General features: G+C 40.7%; 1 protein-coding gene across 1 annotated transcript in view; it reads right to left on the bottom strand.

Annotated features, from left to right (window-relative positions):
• Nucleotides 1-20,467, bottom strand: part of ARHGAP10 (Rho GTPase activating protein 10) — a 164,500-nt gene that overhangs the window by 109,864 nt on the left and 34,169 nt on the right. The window contains exons 2-3 of the mRNA XM_084856240.1: nt 9,007-9,102; nt 8,844-8,905 (exon numbers count right to left, since the gene is read on the bottom strand). Of these exons, the coding sequence (XP_084712366.1) occupies nt 8,844-8,905; nt 9,007-9,102 (158 nt within the window). The remainder of the gene's footprint in view (nt 1-8,843; nt 8,906-9,006; nt 9,103-20,467) is intronic.

Raw genomic sequence — 20,467 nt, 5'->3', positions numbered from 1 at the left:
TTCTGTTGAAAAATTATCACAGTTTGAGTGCCGAGAAAAGTGCAATACCCTTGCAACAGAGACACATACTTCAAGAAAGATACTTAGATCTTCTATATTGTGTGTACTTATTGAACAAACTGCCTGGAAATGCTCTAGAACTCTGTGGATGCAGCAGCTTCCAAGCCCGTGTCAGAAGAAGCCAAGAGTCAAAGTTGTGTGTGCTATTATCTATATACAGACATACTTGATTCTCTGTGACTACTGAAACTTTAATATCTACAGCTCTTCTTTAAAATGCTAATCAGCATCAGAAATTTAATAAATATTAAGCACAAACTAAGTGTAAGCTTTTTAGCACAGATGTAAACATAAATGCCTTTTCAGATACAAAATAACCCATTGTCATATTACATGATTATGACAATACAGCATCATCATTCACTACTTTTACAGAATCAAGGCCATCATCATTCACTACTTTTACAGAATCCACAGGCGGCTTTCTACGTGCGAGGCACATGGAAATGAGTGGGGAAAGTGCAGCCTTGTATTTAAGCACTACACTTGCTTTCATATGCTGCAATGGAAGGAGAAAATGGAGTTCTAGACCTAAATTATTAATAGTTTCAGCAGTATTAACTGTTTCAGCATTTGTCCATGTATGAAAAAGATTTACTTCTCTGTGGTCATTACAAACTAGACATTAGAAACATGATCATAGTTTTTGTCCAAAAGACATTCTTGAAAGTGTCTCCCACGACCCACATACTCTTGTGTTCTACTCCAAAAGAACATTTTGCACTCATTTAATTGGCAAAGGAACAGCTGACCTTTACTTGGTTAGCAAAGTTTTATAAAACCGGAAAATATGTAATATATGCAAGCAAACTTTAAATAATTCTTTCTAGCACAAGATGTAGGCTGCCTTTCCTTTTCCAATGCTCAGAATTTTGTTAGTTAGTTAGTACCATGCCGTTCTACCAGAAAATGCCACTATATTTATTTAGTGTTGTGGAAATGGAGAGCTGTAGTAATGTATGCTTATGTAAAAACAATAATTTTTTAGAGTGAGGCTGAAAGTCCATTTAATTTTCCCTTTTGTTATTGCCAAAACTCACTTGAGGTGCTTTTTATTACCCCCTCAAAGTTTCATCTATTTATTTATTCAAGTCCTGGGCAGTAATAACAGACAGAGCTGTGTAAAATCTCCCAACAGCTGATCGTTTTAAGCTCTAGGGTGCTGAGCATTCCCCCAAGATAGCCCACAGAACATCACTCAGACAAACTCCACAGCCTTGGGAGAAGAAGACTGTGCAATCCCTGAGTTTGTATGATGAAGCTCAGGAAAACTCAGCTCAACCCAACTGGAAATTTTGAAGCCATGTCAGGTGGGTGGGGAGAGGGATTGTTTTTTAATCTTCTCGGTAAGATTCTCAGCATAGTTAATTCGCTCATTCCTTATTAAAACGATTGATGGGGAGACCAATTCTATGGCCACTAGTCAGCGGCTAGACGGCCATAGGATATGTGGTTTTCCGGGAACCGACCTTCGAGCCTATGCTCCGAGGTCAGTTCCTGGAAAACCAACCTGCCCCCGCCTCCGCGCTCCCTCGCAAGTAGCGTGGAACGGCCCTGTGCTCTGCGCGCGGAAGAGGAACGCGGAGCGGCCAAAACAGCGCATTCCGGGGGGCATTCCAGGGCAGGGAAGGCAGAAATCATGGTACGACACATCCTATGTGTTGTCCAGCAGCCTCCTCCCCTGCTCCGCCTTCCCATGGCTGGACAGCTGAAATCGGCTGTCTAGCCGCAAATGCAGGGCAGGAGAAGTGCGGAGGGAATGATCCCTCCATGCTTCTCCTGCCCTAAATTGGATAGGGGGTCGCCTCCGAGTTCCTATCCCCATTGGATTGCGCCCCTAATGTATCTTTTATTGACAGACATTTACGGATGCTCCAAGTCATGCTCAGTTTCCCAACATGTGACTCAAGTCACCATATAATAATATTGCAAGAAAATGTGCATTCTTGACCATTTGGGGTTTATTCTATGGAGTCCTGTGTTTCTGGCCTTCATCCGGTTCAATTTATTTATTACATTTCTATTCTGTCCAATAGCCAAAGCTCTCTGGGCAGTTCACAAAAATGCTGTTGCCATCAATTAATGTAATTCTAAAACCCACATGTGAGAGAAACACTGAACGTTATCCTACCACTACCATCATGTGATAGAACAACGTGTGGGTCATTCCATCTATACTTCTTTAAAAAAAAAAACACTTTGAAGCTTGGATCTATGGAATTATCTGCCAGAGTTTTTAATAAATTTCCCAATTAGACCTTACCGTTAGGAAATGCTGCCTCAGCTATAAAATCTTTAACTGCTCCTTCCAAAAGAAACCTTCTATACCCAAATGAAACTGAGTAGCCTGGTTCCTATGGTGAAGGAATACCACCACAAGATACACCCTTTCAAAATGAACAACAAATAAGATCTTTACTAAGGGGAATGATTTACAAATGGGAATAAAATGTCACTCTTTAATAAAAGGCTGAGATTGCCTTAAATATACTTTGGTTACCATTCATAATAGGTAAGAGAGTCTTCCCCAGCCAAATAAGTTCTCAATAGCTTTTCCTTCATACCAGATTAAACTCCATCCCAGCCAATTACTCACAAACAAGAACAGATTCCATACACTGTCTTCCTCTGCCTCCAGTTCTTCCTGCTTCTTCTTTTAGGATGATTTAGATGTTTCAGGGACTACTTGCTGAAGTTCCCAAAACGTATTATGTATAACAGTGTAATACTAACAATTATCATCTTTTGTAAATTGAGTTTAAGAGTATAGTTTATTCAGACAATAATTAAAAATTGACTAACTGGGTTTACTTTTATACGTTTTTAATTTTAATGAAAAGTTTATGAGCAAACCAAGTTTTTTTTTTTATTTAATAGATTTGCATACTGTCCAACTGGCAAATGCCCATTACATAATACATTTTTTGTACCTAAAATAACAAAGTGACTTTAAATCTGTGAAGTGAACTAAAAAAAAAAAGTATTGCATATTTTTCCATTTTTCTCAAACTTTTTCTTAACCCTCACTCTCAGGAAAGTCCCCGCCCCACCCCCATGGCTTCATAATTTGCAAAAATTTTGCATCTCTACTCTTGACCAAATGCTCACGCAACATGTGGTTCTGGAAGATACAGTTGTCTGAATTCATGTCTACCCTGTACCAAGATACGTGGCTGCAGTTCACAAGCAGAATATGTAAGCGTATCACATGCACTAGAGACTGATGAGTCTGATGGAGAATGGCTATTAACTAAAGGCGCAATCCTACGCATGTTGGGAGTTGTAGGACTTTTTTTCTGTCTAAACATGCATAGGCTTGTGCCCTAAGAGTCTATTACTAAGACACATATGTTGATAAACTGTACCTGTAACACAGAATTTGTGTATGCTAAACCACTGTATGTTCTATTTGCCCAGAAAACTTATATTCCCTTGTAGCCTAAAATAGAATGATAAATTATTGTCCATTCTCCAGTTACCTAATGAAAAGCAATATTCTTAACTATTCTCTTAGCTACAAATAAAATTAACTCATATATAAAACTGCTTTTCCAACTTGTCACAATTCTAACGCTGCCTTCCTTTAAGAAAATCAAGAAACACTTTCGTAATGCCTAACCAAATGAACTTTTTTCTTTTTTTTTTTGGATTCCACTCAAAAATCTCTCCAAGGGGCAAGAATATCCTTCTTGATCTGTGCTTTGGGGAATTTAACCAAGCTTCAAGAATGGTGCTGTTTATTTTATCAGCTATCCAATACTAATTTGTGGAAATTTCTAAATTAAGCCCCAGATTTTCTTTCAAGTTACTAATCCCTTTTCCATCCTACTGGAAGAAACACTGAACAAAAAGTAATATAGGGTGCAATCCTATGGCCCCTAGACATTGTCTGAAAGGCAACAGGATACTGGGGATTTTCACCTCCCCAGACAGAGCTACAACGCCGGAGGTAAAAATCCCCACTTGGATCTTCAGCCCCTCCCAGCCACTCTGCAGTGGCTCTTCTTCCAAGGTCAGTGTCAGGACCTCAAATGAGGAGAGAAGGGGCATACCAGTGGGAGGGGAGGGGAGGGGAGAGGCCAGGATGTGCTGTATCCTGTGGCGTCTCCAGCCCCAGGCCTACCCTTTGTCAGGGTTGCCCCTGAGCGCAGCGAGTGGCAGAATAGCTCGGAGTCTGAAGAGGAGCCGCAAAACGTTCCTCACGAGATAGAGGCAGATCCCCACCCCACCCCTTAAGTTAGGACAGCAAGCTCGCCTATTCCTCAGATGGTAGGCAAGCTGTCACGTTTCCCCACGGTGCCCCTGCTGTAAAACTTCAAAAGCCAAATCAAAACACAGACAAGAGATTTCAATTCCACTTAATTCAATGGGTCATTCAGGCAAACTTGCTATCCTAACTTAAGGGGTGGGGGCGATCTGCCTCTATCTTGTAAGGACTCTAAGCGCAGCTGTTTCCTCCAGGCTAATAAGGCAGATTGCCTAATCTCTGCCCCTGCCATTTCTCTCTCGTCTCTGCATCTAAGAATTCAGGCTCTGCCAGCCCCCCCTTCTCCCTGTTCACTATCTCTCACAGGGATGGGAGAACAGGGGCCCTCTCCATCCAGCTGTGCCTTTGAGGCTTGAGGTGTAGGCCTATCCGACTCTGTCCAGGCCTGGGAAATTTCCTCCCCCACGTTTTGCGGTTCCTCTCTAGACTCCGAGCTACTCTGCCAATCACTGTGCTCAGGATCAACCCTGACACACACACACCCAGCATGACTCCACTAGATGGGCTCAGAGGCCTCTCTAGTGAGAAAATTTTAAAAAGAAGACAGACAGGCAAAAATCGCCTCCATTGTTACTTCCATCCTATAGACAGCAACCTGGCTGGACACAGGAATCTTAGAAGCCTCTAACATCAGAGGCTTCTGTCTAGTGGGCGGCAACCCCAGAGGGTTGCACCCTTACTACTGATAAATGGTTGCACGTTCACTGAACTAAGGAGCAAACTGGATGACAGAACTACAGGCATATTATTCCCAAATCAGCTGTTTTTGAATTTGTGAATATTGCTGTAGCGAGGTATTCACAGAGGAAACTGGCCTTTTAAATCAAAGTCCATATCTATTCATACATTAACCTGAAATAACTCTCTTGAATAGGATAGTCAGTGCCATGGGGTGGAGGAGGGGCAACAGTGGAACTCAGCAGAAGGAGAAAATAGCAAGATGAAAACATTCCTTTGTGGATTATCCTTCTGTGGGCGCTTGTGACATCAGGGTGGAAACATAAGAAATGAAAGGCAGGTAAAAAAGGAGAACCCTATCTAAACAGGTGTTTGGCCTACTGAGCTAATTTGTCTTACTCTGCTGCTCTGTATTTTAATCTTACTATGTTTTTAACTAGCTGTTGGCTTTTTATCTTCTCTTACCTGACTTGTTACAATGTTTTTACTGTGTTAATGCTCATTATGTTTATTGTTTATACTATGTTATTTCTTATTATACTTATTGTTATATTGATTGGTTATTGGTATTACCCCTGTTCTTGTAACATTTACATGGTGAGATTAGCATTTAATCTGGTGAGATTATCCAGAGATCTGGGGTAATGTTGTCATTGATATGCAGATGACACCCAACCAATTGGATTTTTCATCCAATTCAGATGAGGCAGTGATGGTGCTAAAACAATACCTGGATGTGTTAATGGACTGGATGAGAATTGATAATCTGAAATTCAATCCGTACAAGACAGAGTTTCAGGTGGTGGGTGGCTCATCTGCCTAGATTAGTGGTGTTTACATTACACTGGATAGAGTTGTACTCTTTCTGAAGGAACAAGTTCATAGCCTGGGGGTGCTCACTGATCCATCTGTCATTGGTGGCGCAGGTTGCCTCTGTGGCATGGAGCACCTTCTACCAGCTTAGACTGGTGTGCCAGCTGCGACTGTACCTGGAGGTACAGTCTCAGCGATCCATGCCCTGGTAACCTCCAGACTAGATTACTGCAATGTGTTACATGTAGGGCTGCCATTGCAGACAGTTCAGAAATTGCAATTAGGCTGTTAACTGGGACTGGGAGTTATGATCATATTATACTTGTGCTCTGCCAGCTGCACTGGCTGCCTGTTCATTTCCAGGCTCAGTTAAAGCCCTTCAAGGGTTGGGACCAGGATACCTGAATAGGTGCTTGCCTCTATTATGTGCCTATACTAAAATCTTCAATAAAGGCACTTCAGGCACCTCAGCCATCTGCGGTGCAGTAGCTGGTTACAGATGAAAGGGTCTCCTCAGTGGTGGCATCCCAACTGTGAAATGTTCTCCCCAGGAAGGTTCACCTTGATGTTATTTTTGCACCAGGCGAAGACCTTTTCCCCAGGCTTTTAAACTTTCTCTATTTTGCTTTATGCTGCCTGCTGTTTGCTTTCATAGTGCTTTTTCATATTGCAGCGTTTTAGTTTATTTCATTGTAATTTTAACTTTTTGTCACCGACTCTGGGAATCAATGTTGAAGGACAAGATATAAATCAAAAGAAATGTTTTGTTGTTATTAGCTGCCTTTGGCATTTTATATAGAAAGGCAGGGTATAAATTTCACAAGTAACTAGTCATCATCTGCTGAAGAATCCTAACAGCATATTTCATTAACATACTTTTATGTCTAACTATACTGTAGCTATATTCCAAAATTTTAAGACCTATCTTCCAACATATACATAATTATTTCAAAACATTATGGGAGTAATAATTTTAAGGCTAGTTTACACTACAAGAACAGATGCTTTCAGACCATTTTTGGCACAGAACATTATACTTACAGAAATTTCTCTAAATACAGAAAAAAACAGTACGTATAGAAATTCACATCATCTACAGTGCCTTCATTGGATTTCAAACAAAGAATGGAGCTAAGCTCAAAACTGCACATCACCTTTGCTGTTAAGGACTGTTAAAAAGCAGCCAGAGTGGGTGGAGTTGCACTAAAAAGACTTTGTAATTGGACACAGATAGGCTTTTTTACAGTTTTGGCCTGGATCCAAATGTTGTGGGTGCAATGTATCCTGACGTTCCATGGGTTTCAATGGAACATCTGTGGAATGTTGGCACTACTACAATGTATGACGATTTGAAAAAGTAGGCAAGATGAAATATAGCCCCATTTTCTTCCATCTGCCAGCAGTAAGGTTAAAGAAAATAATTCAAAGTATTTTTTTATAGTACCCTGAAAGTATCAAATCATTTCAGGAAAGGTAATCAAGAACTACATTTTCTACATTAATTATTTTAAATTCTGAACTGAAAAGCTATTCTTCCATTCCAGGTAAGAGTTCAAGATAATCTGCATCCATCTTCACATGACCTCCTTATACTGAAGCTTTCCAGAAAAATGGGGATTGCCATGAAAATTAAGTTAACTAGTTATGGTTAACATGATCTAGAAACAAGTGTGTTCTTAATTCTATGAACACTGCAGGAGACTGTTGTCTGTCAACAATAGAATATTGCCCCAAATCTAAAACACTTCAACTTGTTCGGCTGCATCTCTGTGAGTTGGTTCACATGATCACAGGGTGGTTAATAAGCTATTGTGGCTTGACAACCACTGTGCAACGTGCCAGCCACATGCCAAATTTGCATTATTACTCTCACCGGTGCAGCTTAGAACATAAGAAAAGCCGTGCTGGATCAGACCAAGGGTCCATCTAGTCCAGCATTCTGTTGACGCAGTGGCCAACAAGCCACCCACAGGAAACCCAGAAGAAGGACATAAGTGAAACAGCACCCTCCCTTGTTGTGACACCTGAACCCAGTGAGGATGGGTTGTTAACAAACTACCCACCAATGCTAAAACAGGCCATGGGTTCTAGGTGGTTTATTAACCAGCCCACCACCCACCCTCCCCAGGTTAGGATGTCACAACAAGCCACCCTGGCAAGGTTAATTATGTAAATTCAGCTGGCATGCGCAGGGTGGTTAACAAGCCACCGTGGCTTGTTAACCACACTGCAATTGTGCGAGCCAGGTCTCGGCCGCACCCTTTTGTTGAGTATATAGCAGATTATTCCTTCCACCGTATACCTTAGGGTCTTACCCTTCATATCTCCCCCTTTCTAATATTTAAGTGGTCACAAATTCCTCGCTATTCCACCATATACATCAGTAACAAATAAAAATAAAAACTAAGCAAGTTAGAGGGGGGAAAACCACACAATCAACACACATGAAAACTATGCACTATACAATCTGCTTTTGAATATTCTAAACAGTGTTCTATGCAGATGTGCAGACCTTCAGAGGACTTTGTTTATCCAGGCAGCCTAAATCTCTAGCTTTTCCTCCAGCTGACCATTAATTAGTTCACGCTGTAGAGGATCAGGATTCTGTTCAGGTTATATTTCCCTGGATTTGATCTCCTCAGTACTCCATGCACTGCTGATTTCCTATCAAAAGTTACAACTATATAAGACCATGGAGCCTCTTCCTTAATAACTCTTGCTTTTCCATTGGGCCTTCCATGAGTGGAAGACACCTTTCACAGGCAGCATTACTCTTTCAGATCTAGCCTGCCTTTTGCAAAATATTGGCTTTTGTGAGGGACTCAAAGCCTTCTTATGAAGTGTTTCAAATGCAAATTCCAAATGCAAGGCCCAACAAATTTAGGAGAAAGGTTAACAAACCCCCAAAAATGTTCTCACCAAGCAGTTACAATGCAGTAGCTCTTCTATTAAACAAAATGATCAATAATAAACAACTGAGACAGTCATTGTACTTTTAAAATATCATCTGCCATTAAGAACTTACCATTATTTCTCTTTGTTCTTCTAAAATTTTCAGAAAGTTAGAAAATTCATGGAGGGCTGCATCTGTAACAGGAATAAACATCAAGTCACATGGATACTACAGGGAAAAGGGGGAGAATAGGTTGAAAATCTGTTGCTTGTTCATTACCAATATATTGACATACCTATACATCGTTCATCGTCCGTTTCCGCATCACCAATACAGTCAAACCTAAAGTCCCTCAGTGAGCGAGCAAACTTTCTTTGGGCAGCTGAAAGATCTAAAAAGGATAAAATAAACAAAAAAATTGCACTCAAAATAAGAACATATAAGGAACAGTTAGGCTGAAATACTTAGGATTAAACCATCTTAAAAGTACCAGTACTTAGAACCTTGTAGATCTTGTCATAAATGTATAAGTGAAGTTTAAACTGTAATACAAGTTTGTGTGATTTTATGTTCCTTAGTAACATAGAAAGACAGGAAAAAGCTACATTTTAAAATCCCTTTTAAATAGCAACAGCACTGTTTGTAATTATCTGGCTCAATTATTATGAGCTGAGCTTGGCTGTATTATGAAACTGAGCACCATTTCCCACAGAGGTACTTCTTTATCTCAGAATTCATATGCACATTTAGCAGACCAGGAATCAAAAACCAGCTGCTCTGTAGGCACATGGGCAGAAGTTGTTGATTGACAATTAAATAAAGCATTCTTATTTCCTACATGGGTACACAATTCAGCTCTTAATGTTTTTTGTGAAGGTGTATTTGCTTAATATGTGGTGGGCCTGCAGGACTGTAGCTATCCCCCCCACCCCAGGCCCAGCTCACCTGATCATGCATCAGGCTAATAATCCACAAGCGTTGCTTTCATTTTGCAAGATAAAGGATCTTACGTTCCAGAACCCAACTGTGTCATGCCGTAAGTGCAAATGATGTTGCACTAGCGGAAACTAGGTTCTGAACTAAGCACAAGAGAATAATCCAACTAAAGATATGTTTGAGGAAACAGGCTTGTGCAAGCAGTTGTGCATTATACTTGTGCAACCAGTTGCGCAGGCATAATAGGCAACCATTTGTGCAATGAAAAGATTCAGTAGAGCTCCACTAGTGGTATTAGAGTTTACGGAATGACACCATCGGATACTACCCTTTGCTCTATTTGTTGTATTTTTACCTTAAGAATGTCTTGTCCCAAAGTGCTTGGCAACTGTGGAATCAACTGAAGAGATCCAATACTCTAATGCTGTTCCAAAGATAAGCAATTCATAAGCTTAGATGCAGAAACTTAACCCCTCAGTGTTGTGGACATGGGGAAAATGTTTCCACCTGGAATAATGGGGATCAGATATATTCTCCTGGAATAAGGGGAAAGACTTGGGGCCAGTATAAAGGTTAGACTTCCAGAAACTCATGTATCGAGTTATTTACAGTCCAAAAGAACATGGCTGAAACCGAGATACTTTAGAGTTGTGCTATCACAAACATTTTAATCCTGTCTGGAAGTTAGATGGCAAATGGAATTATCATCTCCCCGTTTGAACATAGTTGCTATAACAGGACAAAAACCACATATGAACTCATACAAAACAGTTCTTGCTATCCCAGTTCATCAATCTATGTGATTTAAAAGGATTTAAAACTATAAGAACTGAATTTGTTGTGAAGATAGCATCTCAACAAAAAAGACCAAATTATTTTCAGTGAAAGCCAAGATTCTTAAGATTCTGCCAGACCATCATATTCCACAGTAAAGGGCAGATTCCATGCTGCCATAGCAATTACACCCATACAGATTTCTTCGTCACTTAAAACAATTGATGTTTATCATAACTGGTGCTTATGAATTCGCCACCCAAAAATTCCAGGCCCATCAACAAGATAACACAAATTCTGCAATCCAAATAATATTGTACAATAATTTTAGCTTGCATAAACTCTTGAGGTATTCCCTTGCTATGGGATTTTTAATGGGGACAAGCAAGAGGGACAGGCTAAAAGAGTTTGTTTGTTTATTTATTTATTTACTTACAATATTTATATACTCCTCCACACCAGAAGATTTCAGAACAGTAAACAACACAGTAAAAGAATGAATATAACAGCAGGTTAAAAGAGTTAAAACGTTTTTTAAAAAAGATAAACCCTAATAAAGTGGAATTTAACAAACCACGGCTGGTCATGCAAGGAAGGCCTCTTGAAATAACGCCTTCAGGAGGCACCGGAAGGAACACAATGTTGGCGCCTGCCTGACCTCTAAAGGCTGGGAATTCCACAGGAAGGGGGCCACCACCCTGAAGGCTCTTTTCCTGGTGGACTCCAACCAGGCCATAGGTCCATGTGGAACCATCAGGAACATGCCTTCTGATGACCTCAGTGACCAGGCAGGTTGCTAAAGAAGGAGGCACTCTCTCAGATATCCTGGTCCCAAGTTGTTTAGGGCTTTGTACACTAGTACTAATACCTTAAACCTGGCCTGGTAGAGAATAGGCAGCCAGTGCAGTGAACTGAAAATTCCTTAGAAAAAAGGAAACATAATGCATTTATTCTATTCTCATTGAAGTTTTCCAACAAGATAACAAACCGCCAATAATAAGAGGTGATGCTTTCTAAAAGCTACTGAAACTAAATGGAACTAAAACAAAAATATTTCTATAAAATATTTTTCTATAATATTTCTATAAGATATTCACCATTTGAGTGTAACAATGAAATGGAGAGGAAAGAAGCTACTTCCACTGCTAGATATATATACATCATACAAGCATTAAACAAAACTACTTCTGCATAACGGCGGTTTGCCTGCTACACAGGAGAACCATGATCAGATCACTCACTGTTTTTATTGTTATATAGAATCAACTATAATGTGCTCTGATTTCAATCAAAGCAGCAATACTTGAGTAGGGAGTGTGTGACCCTGCCCCCTATGCCGTTTCCCCAATCCAACCTCTCTCCCCTGCCACCAAGCTACTTTCAGTATTCCTCACCCTGTGTGGCCAACACCAGCTGCAGGGGAGAACTGACATTAGGAAAGTGGCATTGGGGGAAGGGTCAAACACACTCTACTTCACAGCCGCTGCTTCAGTAAGTTTTAGAGCTCCAAAGTTGCTTTTAAGCAAAAAATAAAAACATTGGGGGATCCGATAACAAACCGCCCATGTAACATGGAATTTATTATTTGATTTTATATTCCACCCTTCAATTCACCAGAATTCCCAAAGCAGCTTACAAATTAAAACATAAAATATAATAAACGTTCATATATCATTAAAAACAAACACAGAGCACCATATATTTTATAGCAATATATAAAACTATAATTACAGCACTAGGCAAAAACCTCCCAGGAGGGAATTCCACAACTGGGGTACCACACCCAAGAAGACCCATCCCCTGGTAGCCACCTGCCTCATCATAGCATTCAAGAGCACCTTTAGTAGGCCATAATCAACTGCTCTTAACACTCAGACAGGGACATATGGAGATGTAGGCCACGTTTGGATGTCACAATAATCCACAGAAGCTTAAAAAGCTACTCACAGTAGCTTATTTTTTAAATAGTCCATGATGCCCCACCACCCTGTGAGTAGCTTACTAAGCTATTGTGTGTAATTTGACCCACATACACGCCGTCCCCTGTCCTGCTGCACTCCTCCCACCCAAGCAGTGGCACTGTCTTTCCTCTAAAAAGCTGGAAGTTTGCAGGATCTGGGCAAAACTTCATACACAGCTTCCCCCAGTCAGGAGGCACCCGACCCACCATCAAAACCAAGCAGCAAAAATCCTGAGTGCACCAAAAAGGGGGATGTGGTTATAAAACCTTGGGGGCTTAAAGGATCGGGACCAAATTTCACACACAGTCCCTTCTACTTGGGAGGCACCCAATCCACCATCAGAACCCCGTGCAATTACCTTTGAGGAGCAAAAATATCAAAAAGGGGGATGAGGTTAGAAAACTTTGGGTATTTGCAGGATTGGGACCAAATGCCATACGCAGCCTCTCCTACTAGGGAGGCACCCGATTTGCCATCAAACCCCAGTGCATTTAATCCAGAGGAGCAAGAATCCTCTGGCTCAGGCGTCCTTGCCTTAGCCAGTGATGTCTGGGGTGGGGATGCATACTTCTGTTTTATTGCTAAAACTCTATAGCGCTTTAGCAATATTGAGAATAGAAGCATCTTTGTGATAAAATGGAAGTGTGCATTTCCACCCCCCACCACCAAACAGACATTGCTGGCTACAGCAAGGGTGCTTCTGTTCTCTATATTGTTAAAGCACTATAGCAATAAAATGAAAGTGCACATTCCCCACCCACCCCCAGACATTGCTGGCAGAGACAACACTGCTGGCTTAGTCCCTTTAGCGTTCCCAAAGCTTAGGAGGAGCACAGTGGCAGCAGTTTTGACCGCTCTTGCCGTGGGACTCAGTAGGCGACTAAACTAACCCACAGTGACTGCCAGATGACACGATAACCCAAGTGCAGACCATGGGTTATCCGAGTGTGTTATTTTGGTCAAATAAGCCATTGTAAGTTAAAACATTCCTGACAGATGACATGATAACCCACAATGGGTTATCATGACATCCAAACCCAGTCATGTAGTTCTTCGGGTAATCTGGGTCCAAGCCATTTGGACCCACAAGTGGACTGAGAGTCAATGTAGTTGCTTTAATACTGATATAATAAGTGCTAATCAACCCATCCCACTCAGCAGACACTCAGCCATATTTTGTGCTAATTGAATCTTTTGAACCAACTTCAAAAAGCAGCCCAACATAGAGCACTTTGCAGTAATCTAATGTTGAGGTTACTAGTGCATGGATAATTGAGGCCAGGTTCTCTCTGTCCAAATAAGGATACAATTGGTGAACCAGCCAAAACTGGTAAAAGATGCTCCCAATCACAAAACCTACTTGCACCTCTAATGATAATGATGGTTCAAGAAGCATCTCCAAACTATGCTTCTGTTTCTGCAGGGACAGTCCAACGCTGTCTAGAACAGGAAAATTTCACTATTCTGGATCCGCAAGTCACCTATCCAGACTTCTGTCTTTTCCTCATTGAGTTTCAATTTATTGGCCCTCAATTCAGTCCATTATTGAAGTCAGACAGTGATTCAGAACTTCTACTACTTCAACTGATTCTGATGAAAATGAGAAAGAAGGTTGGGTGTCGTCATCATATTGCTGGCACCACACTGCAAATCTCCTCATGACCTCACCTACTGGTTTCATAACACTAAGCCACCTTCTGCTATTAGAGGCAGACTGGAGCAGAGCCACTAAAATGCAGTGCCCCCAAGCCCAAATCTAGTCAGCCTATGGTTGGTGATATCAAAAGCCACTGAGAGATCTAGGTGGATTAACAAGGTCAATTGGGCCCTAACTATGTTTACTAGTGCTTAGTAAGAAGTCATAAATCAACAAAAGCAAGCAAAGGGAAAAGCTCCTCACTGTCATCCCCTCAGTTTCAACTGTTACTTTTAATGTAGCTTTGTATGTGCCAATGACTGCTACAATACAAAGAAATTCTATTAAATTAATTGAGTTCCATAGGTGGTGAAAGGTGTATTCTTAGATAGTTATACCAATGGCAACATTTCTTTAACTTGGACGTTGGTGGTTTGCTTTTTAAAAAATGTGTATTTATTAAACTTTTATTAAATATTTATTAAAAATGTATATTTATTTATTTTATAAAAGTGTTACAAAATTCTGAATTGAATAAATTATGACTGCACTTACATCAAATGCAGATTAAAGCTCAGAAAGTGTAGGCAACATTCTCTTCAAACCTACCAAGCTCAGCCCTATCTACTGAGAGGAATCCCACAAATGCCTCTCCTCCTTTTTGAAGTTTGTCTATCAGGTGAGTTAGTTTCACTCCAGACCAAACCCTTCTTCTGCAGAAGAAGGCAATCTTCACAGCTAGGTAATCTTTAATGTCTGTGTTGGAAATGACAGTCTGTTATTTAGGCTGGATGTACAAAATCCAATTTGCTTAGATCCAGATGCTTTAGCTATGCAAAGGAATTTGCTACTAAAATCAATTTAATCTACATGTATGTAAATGTTTTACTTTATATCCAAACATCTTATTAAAGAAAAATAGGAATAAAGCTTCCACTCACAATAACAGTATAAAACCTATATTTTAATGGAGCATAGGCAGAAGATAAAGACATGACTATACTGGCTTATGAATAACACTTCATGACAAGATGAATCTTTGGTTTCCTATGTTGCAATTTATAGAGTTCAGAGAAAGGTGTGAAACAGTGTACACATTACAGAATCTCAACCTCCTCCCAATGACAAGAAACCATCTAGGAAGTAAATGTGTGTGCGTGTGTGTGTGTGTGTGTATCAATAGCTAACAAAGCTTAATTCTACATAAAGATCTTGAGAAGGAAAGAATACAAACCACAGAATAATTGATGGAGACAGTGGCTAGCATGGTAATGGTCAACTTTTTGGGAAAGTATGATCATACCACTCTAGTACATGCAGTATAATACCCACACATGCCTCCCTGCCATAACATGGTCAGTGTTTTGCCTCTTGTCTGCTGAGCCAGGGAGCAAGTGGCAGCACAGCATGGGAGATGAAACTATAGCTTGGTTCAGCCTGGAAGCCTGGAAGCAGCCTGAAGCTCACATACTATTTTCTCTCTTTGCATGCTCAGAGTAATTAGTTATTCACTGATACATCTAAACTGTCAATTTGGTCGTAACATAAACCACCAAACTATGATTTACACTTGACCTGCAAGCCAGGATAGTAAACCAGGGTTTGACCCTGGTTTGCAATCCTAATTTACAGGGTAAATGCAAATTACAATTTGCCTATTCAGATTTAACAGCAAATTATGGTTTGCCAGAAACTAGGAAGTAATCACTCTGAGCACATGAGAGGAAAAAGAGCACAAGCACAAGGTTCCTTCTAGGCTCATTCTTGTAAGACTAAACCATCTGAACCAAGTTTATGAGCACTTTCACAGAAGGCATAAAATTGTTCCTGCTTCAGTGATTTGTAATATGAATGTAAACTCTATTAGGCAAAGTCCTCAGTCGCTTTATAAACGCCTTTCCTGCACATTCCCTTCTGCATTAACAGCAACAGATGTTAAAATAATAATAGTAAGAAAGGTGCTAAAAAGCAATGTGTTTCTATATTCAAATTAGTATATGAATTAAGAGTATTTTGTAAAGGCATACCTTCCTGCATCTTTAAAGGGAGCTATTACCAGTCAGTGAGTCTCTTGTAAATGCAAAGAAAAGAAAAATGGTGGGAGAAGAAGAGACACCAGATTTACTACATACAGTAAAGCAGAGGTGGATTGACTGGGCGAGTCCAGGAGGTAATAAATGCTTCACTCTGTCAGGGGGTGGTGCCTGCCACTTTGAAAGAGGCTGTAGAACAAATACTCCTGAAGAGGACCTCCTTGGACCCAGACGTATGTGAGAACTATCACCCCATCACTAATATCCCCTTTGGGGGCAAGGTGCTTGAGCGTGTGGTGGCTGGGCAGCTTCAGACGTTCTTGGAGGAACTGATCTGGACCCATTTCAGTCTGGTTTCAGGCCAGGGTATGTCACTGAAATGGCATTGGTTGCTCTGACTGATGACCTACTCTGGGAGAAAGACAAGGGGAGCGCTACCTTGTTCATCTTCCTGGATCTCTCAGCAGCCTTCATTAACATTGATCATGTTATCTTACCGGATCGGCTCTGCAGGATGTGAGTTGGGGGCACTGTGTTACAGTGGTTCCACTCCTACCTGCAGGGCCAACTCGGGAGAGTAGTATTGGGGGATTTCTGTTCTACCTCATGGCTACTAAGCTGTGGGGTGCCACAGGGTTCTATTCTATACCCCATGCTGTTCAACATCTATATGAAGCTGTTGGGTGAGGTCATTAGGAGTTCTGAAGTGGGGTGTCACCAGTACGCTGATGATATTCAGCTCTATTTCTCCTTGTTCTTGGAGTCAGCTGAGGTGGTAAAGGTGCTGGACCAGTGCCTGGAGGCTATAATGGGCTGGATGAAGGCCAATAAACTGAAGCTAAATTCTGAGATAATGGAAGCTCTGAGGGCTGGTGATTCCCAAGTCCTGGAATTGGGTAAGCAACCTGTCCTGGATAGGGCTGAACTCCCCCTGAAGGAGCAGGTGCGTAGCCTGGGAGCACTCCTAGATCCATTCCTGTCACTGGAGTCCCAGGTGGATTCTATGGCCCGAAGCACTTGCGGCCAGCTTCAGCTTTCCTGGACAGGGATAACCTAGCCACAGTAGCGCATGCACTGGTAACTTCTCTATTCGACTATTGCAATGCACTTTACGTGGGGCGGCCCTTCAAGATGACTCGGAAGTTGCAGCTAGTGCAAAATACAGCAGCTAGTCTGCTGACCAGAACATCTCATAAAGATAATATAACACTGGTTTTAAAGGAATTGCACTGGCTGCCAATACACTTTTGGTCAGAATTCAAGGTTCTGGTGATGACATTTAAAGCCCTAAGCAGCTTGGGACCTCAATATTTGAGGGCACGCCTCTCCCTATACATGCCTGCCCAAGGACTGAGATCTGTTGGAGGGGACCATCCTCTGCATCCCACCTATGCGAGACACACACTATGATGGGATGTGGGAGATGGCCTTTTCTGCTGTGGCACCCTGGTTGTGGAATGCCCTTTTCCTGGAAGCCCAATTGGAGCGCACATCGGTTTCATTTCAGCACCAAGTAAAAACATAGCTTTTTACCAAAGCCTCTGAGGGCTAAATGCATTTTCTAAATGCACGCTGTTTTAACTGTTTTATTCTTTTAGATTTTAATTGATATTAGCTTGTTTAATGGTTTAATATGTTTTAGCTGTTTAGATTATTTATTATTTTATACTGTTTAAATTGATTTTATCTGTACACCGCCCTGAGATCTTAATGATATAGGGCGGGATACATTTGTTTTAAATAAATCTATTTAGATAAATACACATGCCTAAACATGCACTCAATAATTTTTATATTTACAGTTAGAATCCTATGACTCAGCTGCTGAACATTTACAAGCTGATGTTCAATGTCCTTGGGCCAGTAGGCGCACTACTGACAGATTCTAATTGTAAGAAAACACAAATCCCACAAGACAGGCATGTACATTTGTGACATTCACAATGATACGAAGCCTAAAACAGAGTTTTGTGGCACCTTTACAACTAACAAATTTATTGTGGGCCATAGCCCACTTTATCAGATGCCCCCAATTTTATGTATTTATTTCTATACCACCCAGTAGCCAAAGCTCTTTTGTAATTTTTGTAATCATGAGCATACAGTACAATCCTTTCCATGTTTACACAGAAGTAACTTCCACCATTTTCAATGGGGCTTACTCCCATGTAAGTGTGCATATGATTGCAGGCCTAATAATTAAACTCAGCTTTATCCAACTTTATATGCTTCTTATAAATTTTATTTACAGAAACATATCACCAAGCTAAATAAGTCCTGCTTGAAACAGTCATCTTCTGAGAATTCTACCAGTCAGAGAAGTCTTTCTTCTTGAATATTATAAGCAGAGCTTGAAGAAATATCTATTTTTCTACAGGTCTAAGGGGCGACTTTACCCTGAGTGTTTAAACTTTGTTAACAAAGCATTCCAACCACCAAACAAGAACATGGGATTAAAGCTAAGGCAACTGTATTCAGACACCTATAAACTACGATGAGATCAGTAGCCTAACTATAGCAGTTGTTGCTTTAATAAAGATTTTGTGAAACACACTTTTGGAAAACAAACCAAAATTACAAATCAAATGTAGCCCACAATTATAGTCATATCAAAGAGGCCTTAGGTGCAAAGGCAGTGGACAGAAAGCAAGGTTCTAAGCAATGGACAGAAGAAAACAATTATGATGTAATATAATGGGCATCCCAGTACTGGAATATATCTTTCCATTTGCTACTTTGTACCTAGAGAAGGCTTTTGTAACTTCATGTTTACTAGCAAGATTTATCTGTGATCTGATTTTGAGTCTGCATTATCTGGCTACTTTTTTGACCTGTCTAATATTATTTTTATTATTTGCATGAGTGCTCTACAGAGCTATGCAATTATTACTTGAGAAATTACCATCACACAAATGTATACACACCCCATATTAAGTTTTTCATAACTGACAATATAACAGCCATAATTGGTTCCAACCACATGACTTAAGAACCTACTGGCAACAAGTTGGTGTAAACATGTTTTGCCAGACCACATTTTAACCAGTATTCTGCAGTATCTTCTATCTTCTTTACTTCATCTGTAAGAAATTTTATCCTTTAGTCACAGAGTATTTAGACAGGGTGGGCAACTTGTGGCCTTCCAGATGTTTGGGCTCACAACTCCCATCAACCCTAGCTACCACAACCAATGGCAAGGGATCTTGGGGGTTGTAGGCCAAAACATCTGGAGGGCTACAAGTTCCCCACCCCTAATTTAGAGTTATATAAGTAAAGTAATTTTACCTGAATACAGATGCATCAACACAAGCACCTGCCACATTTCACTTTATTTTTCTCTTGTACTGTCCAGAGGCTATCTTCATGCATTTCCTTGCATATTTGTTTATCACAGATTTGCAAGCTCTGGTCTTTAATTACTTCTTGTTAATGAATGCCAAATTTACACAAATGCATCCAGAACATTTTAATAAATGTGATGTATGTTGCCAGGGAAAAAAGAAAATGAAGATGGGGGTAGAACCTTAAGTAGAATCATACAATATTCAACGTTTGAGAACACCCAGAAAGAAAAAGGCAATAGGCCTGAAAACCACTGTCTGTGGGAAAATGTCCACACTACTGAGGATCTTTGGGGCATTTGCTCCCCATTAGCAGTAACCTAAGCATCTGCAGACAACCAGGGACCATGGAAGCTTTTAAGCTTCCATAATCCTCTACTGCCTGCAAATGCTTCACAGCTTTTCTCCAGGCTGCAAGAAGCAGTCATTTGCAGCTTTGGATCATGGAGGTTTTGAAGACTTGGCTGACTTTCACAGCTTTGCATTGCTCGAAGAGGTCCCAGCAGCACCTTCTCTGAACTGCATAAACTTGCAGCTGGGAGTTGTGCATAGTTTGAATGCCCTACAGTCTCTGGTTGCAAAGGCTTCCTGTGGCCAGGAATGACTGCAACAGAGAGACTCCATGACCAGGAGACACCCCACCACCACCTCCCAGCTTTGGAGCTGGCTGGCTGGGTTAAACTGGGAGTTCTTCAGTTTGCATCCAGGCCCAAACCCAACAAACTTCACTGGCATCCCTACTTGGAACATAAACAGTTGTATCTCCAGAACAGTTAAAGAAGAATAATGCTGAACCATCACCACATAAATCTAAACAGATCATACTTTCTTAAATATTATAAAAAATAAAATCAAAGAAATAATCTTGCATTGGTTTTCATCCAGAAGAAAAGGGCTATAGCTCAGTGTCTGAGCACTTTATTTGCATACAAAACATTCAGTCTCTGGCATTTCCAGTAGGACAGCCACTGCCAGTCAGTGTAGACATTACTGAGCTAGAAGGATCAATAGTCTGACTGGTATAGGGCACCTATGTTTCCTAGTCCAAAAAGTGCCTGAACTAACCCTTCATCTC

The sequence above is a fragment of the Heloderma suspectum genome, chromosome 5 (genome assembly GCF_057233095.1).
Source record: "Heloderma suspectum isolate Gila_16-S chromosome 5, 16-S_ref, whole genome shotgun sequence".
Taxonomy (NCBI): domain Eukaryota; kingdom Metazoa; phylum Chordata; class Lepidosauria; order Squamata; family Helodermatidae; genus Heloderma; species Heloderma suspectum.
This window is presented reverse-complemented; position numbering and strand designations above follow the sequence as displayed.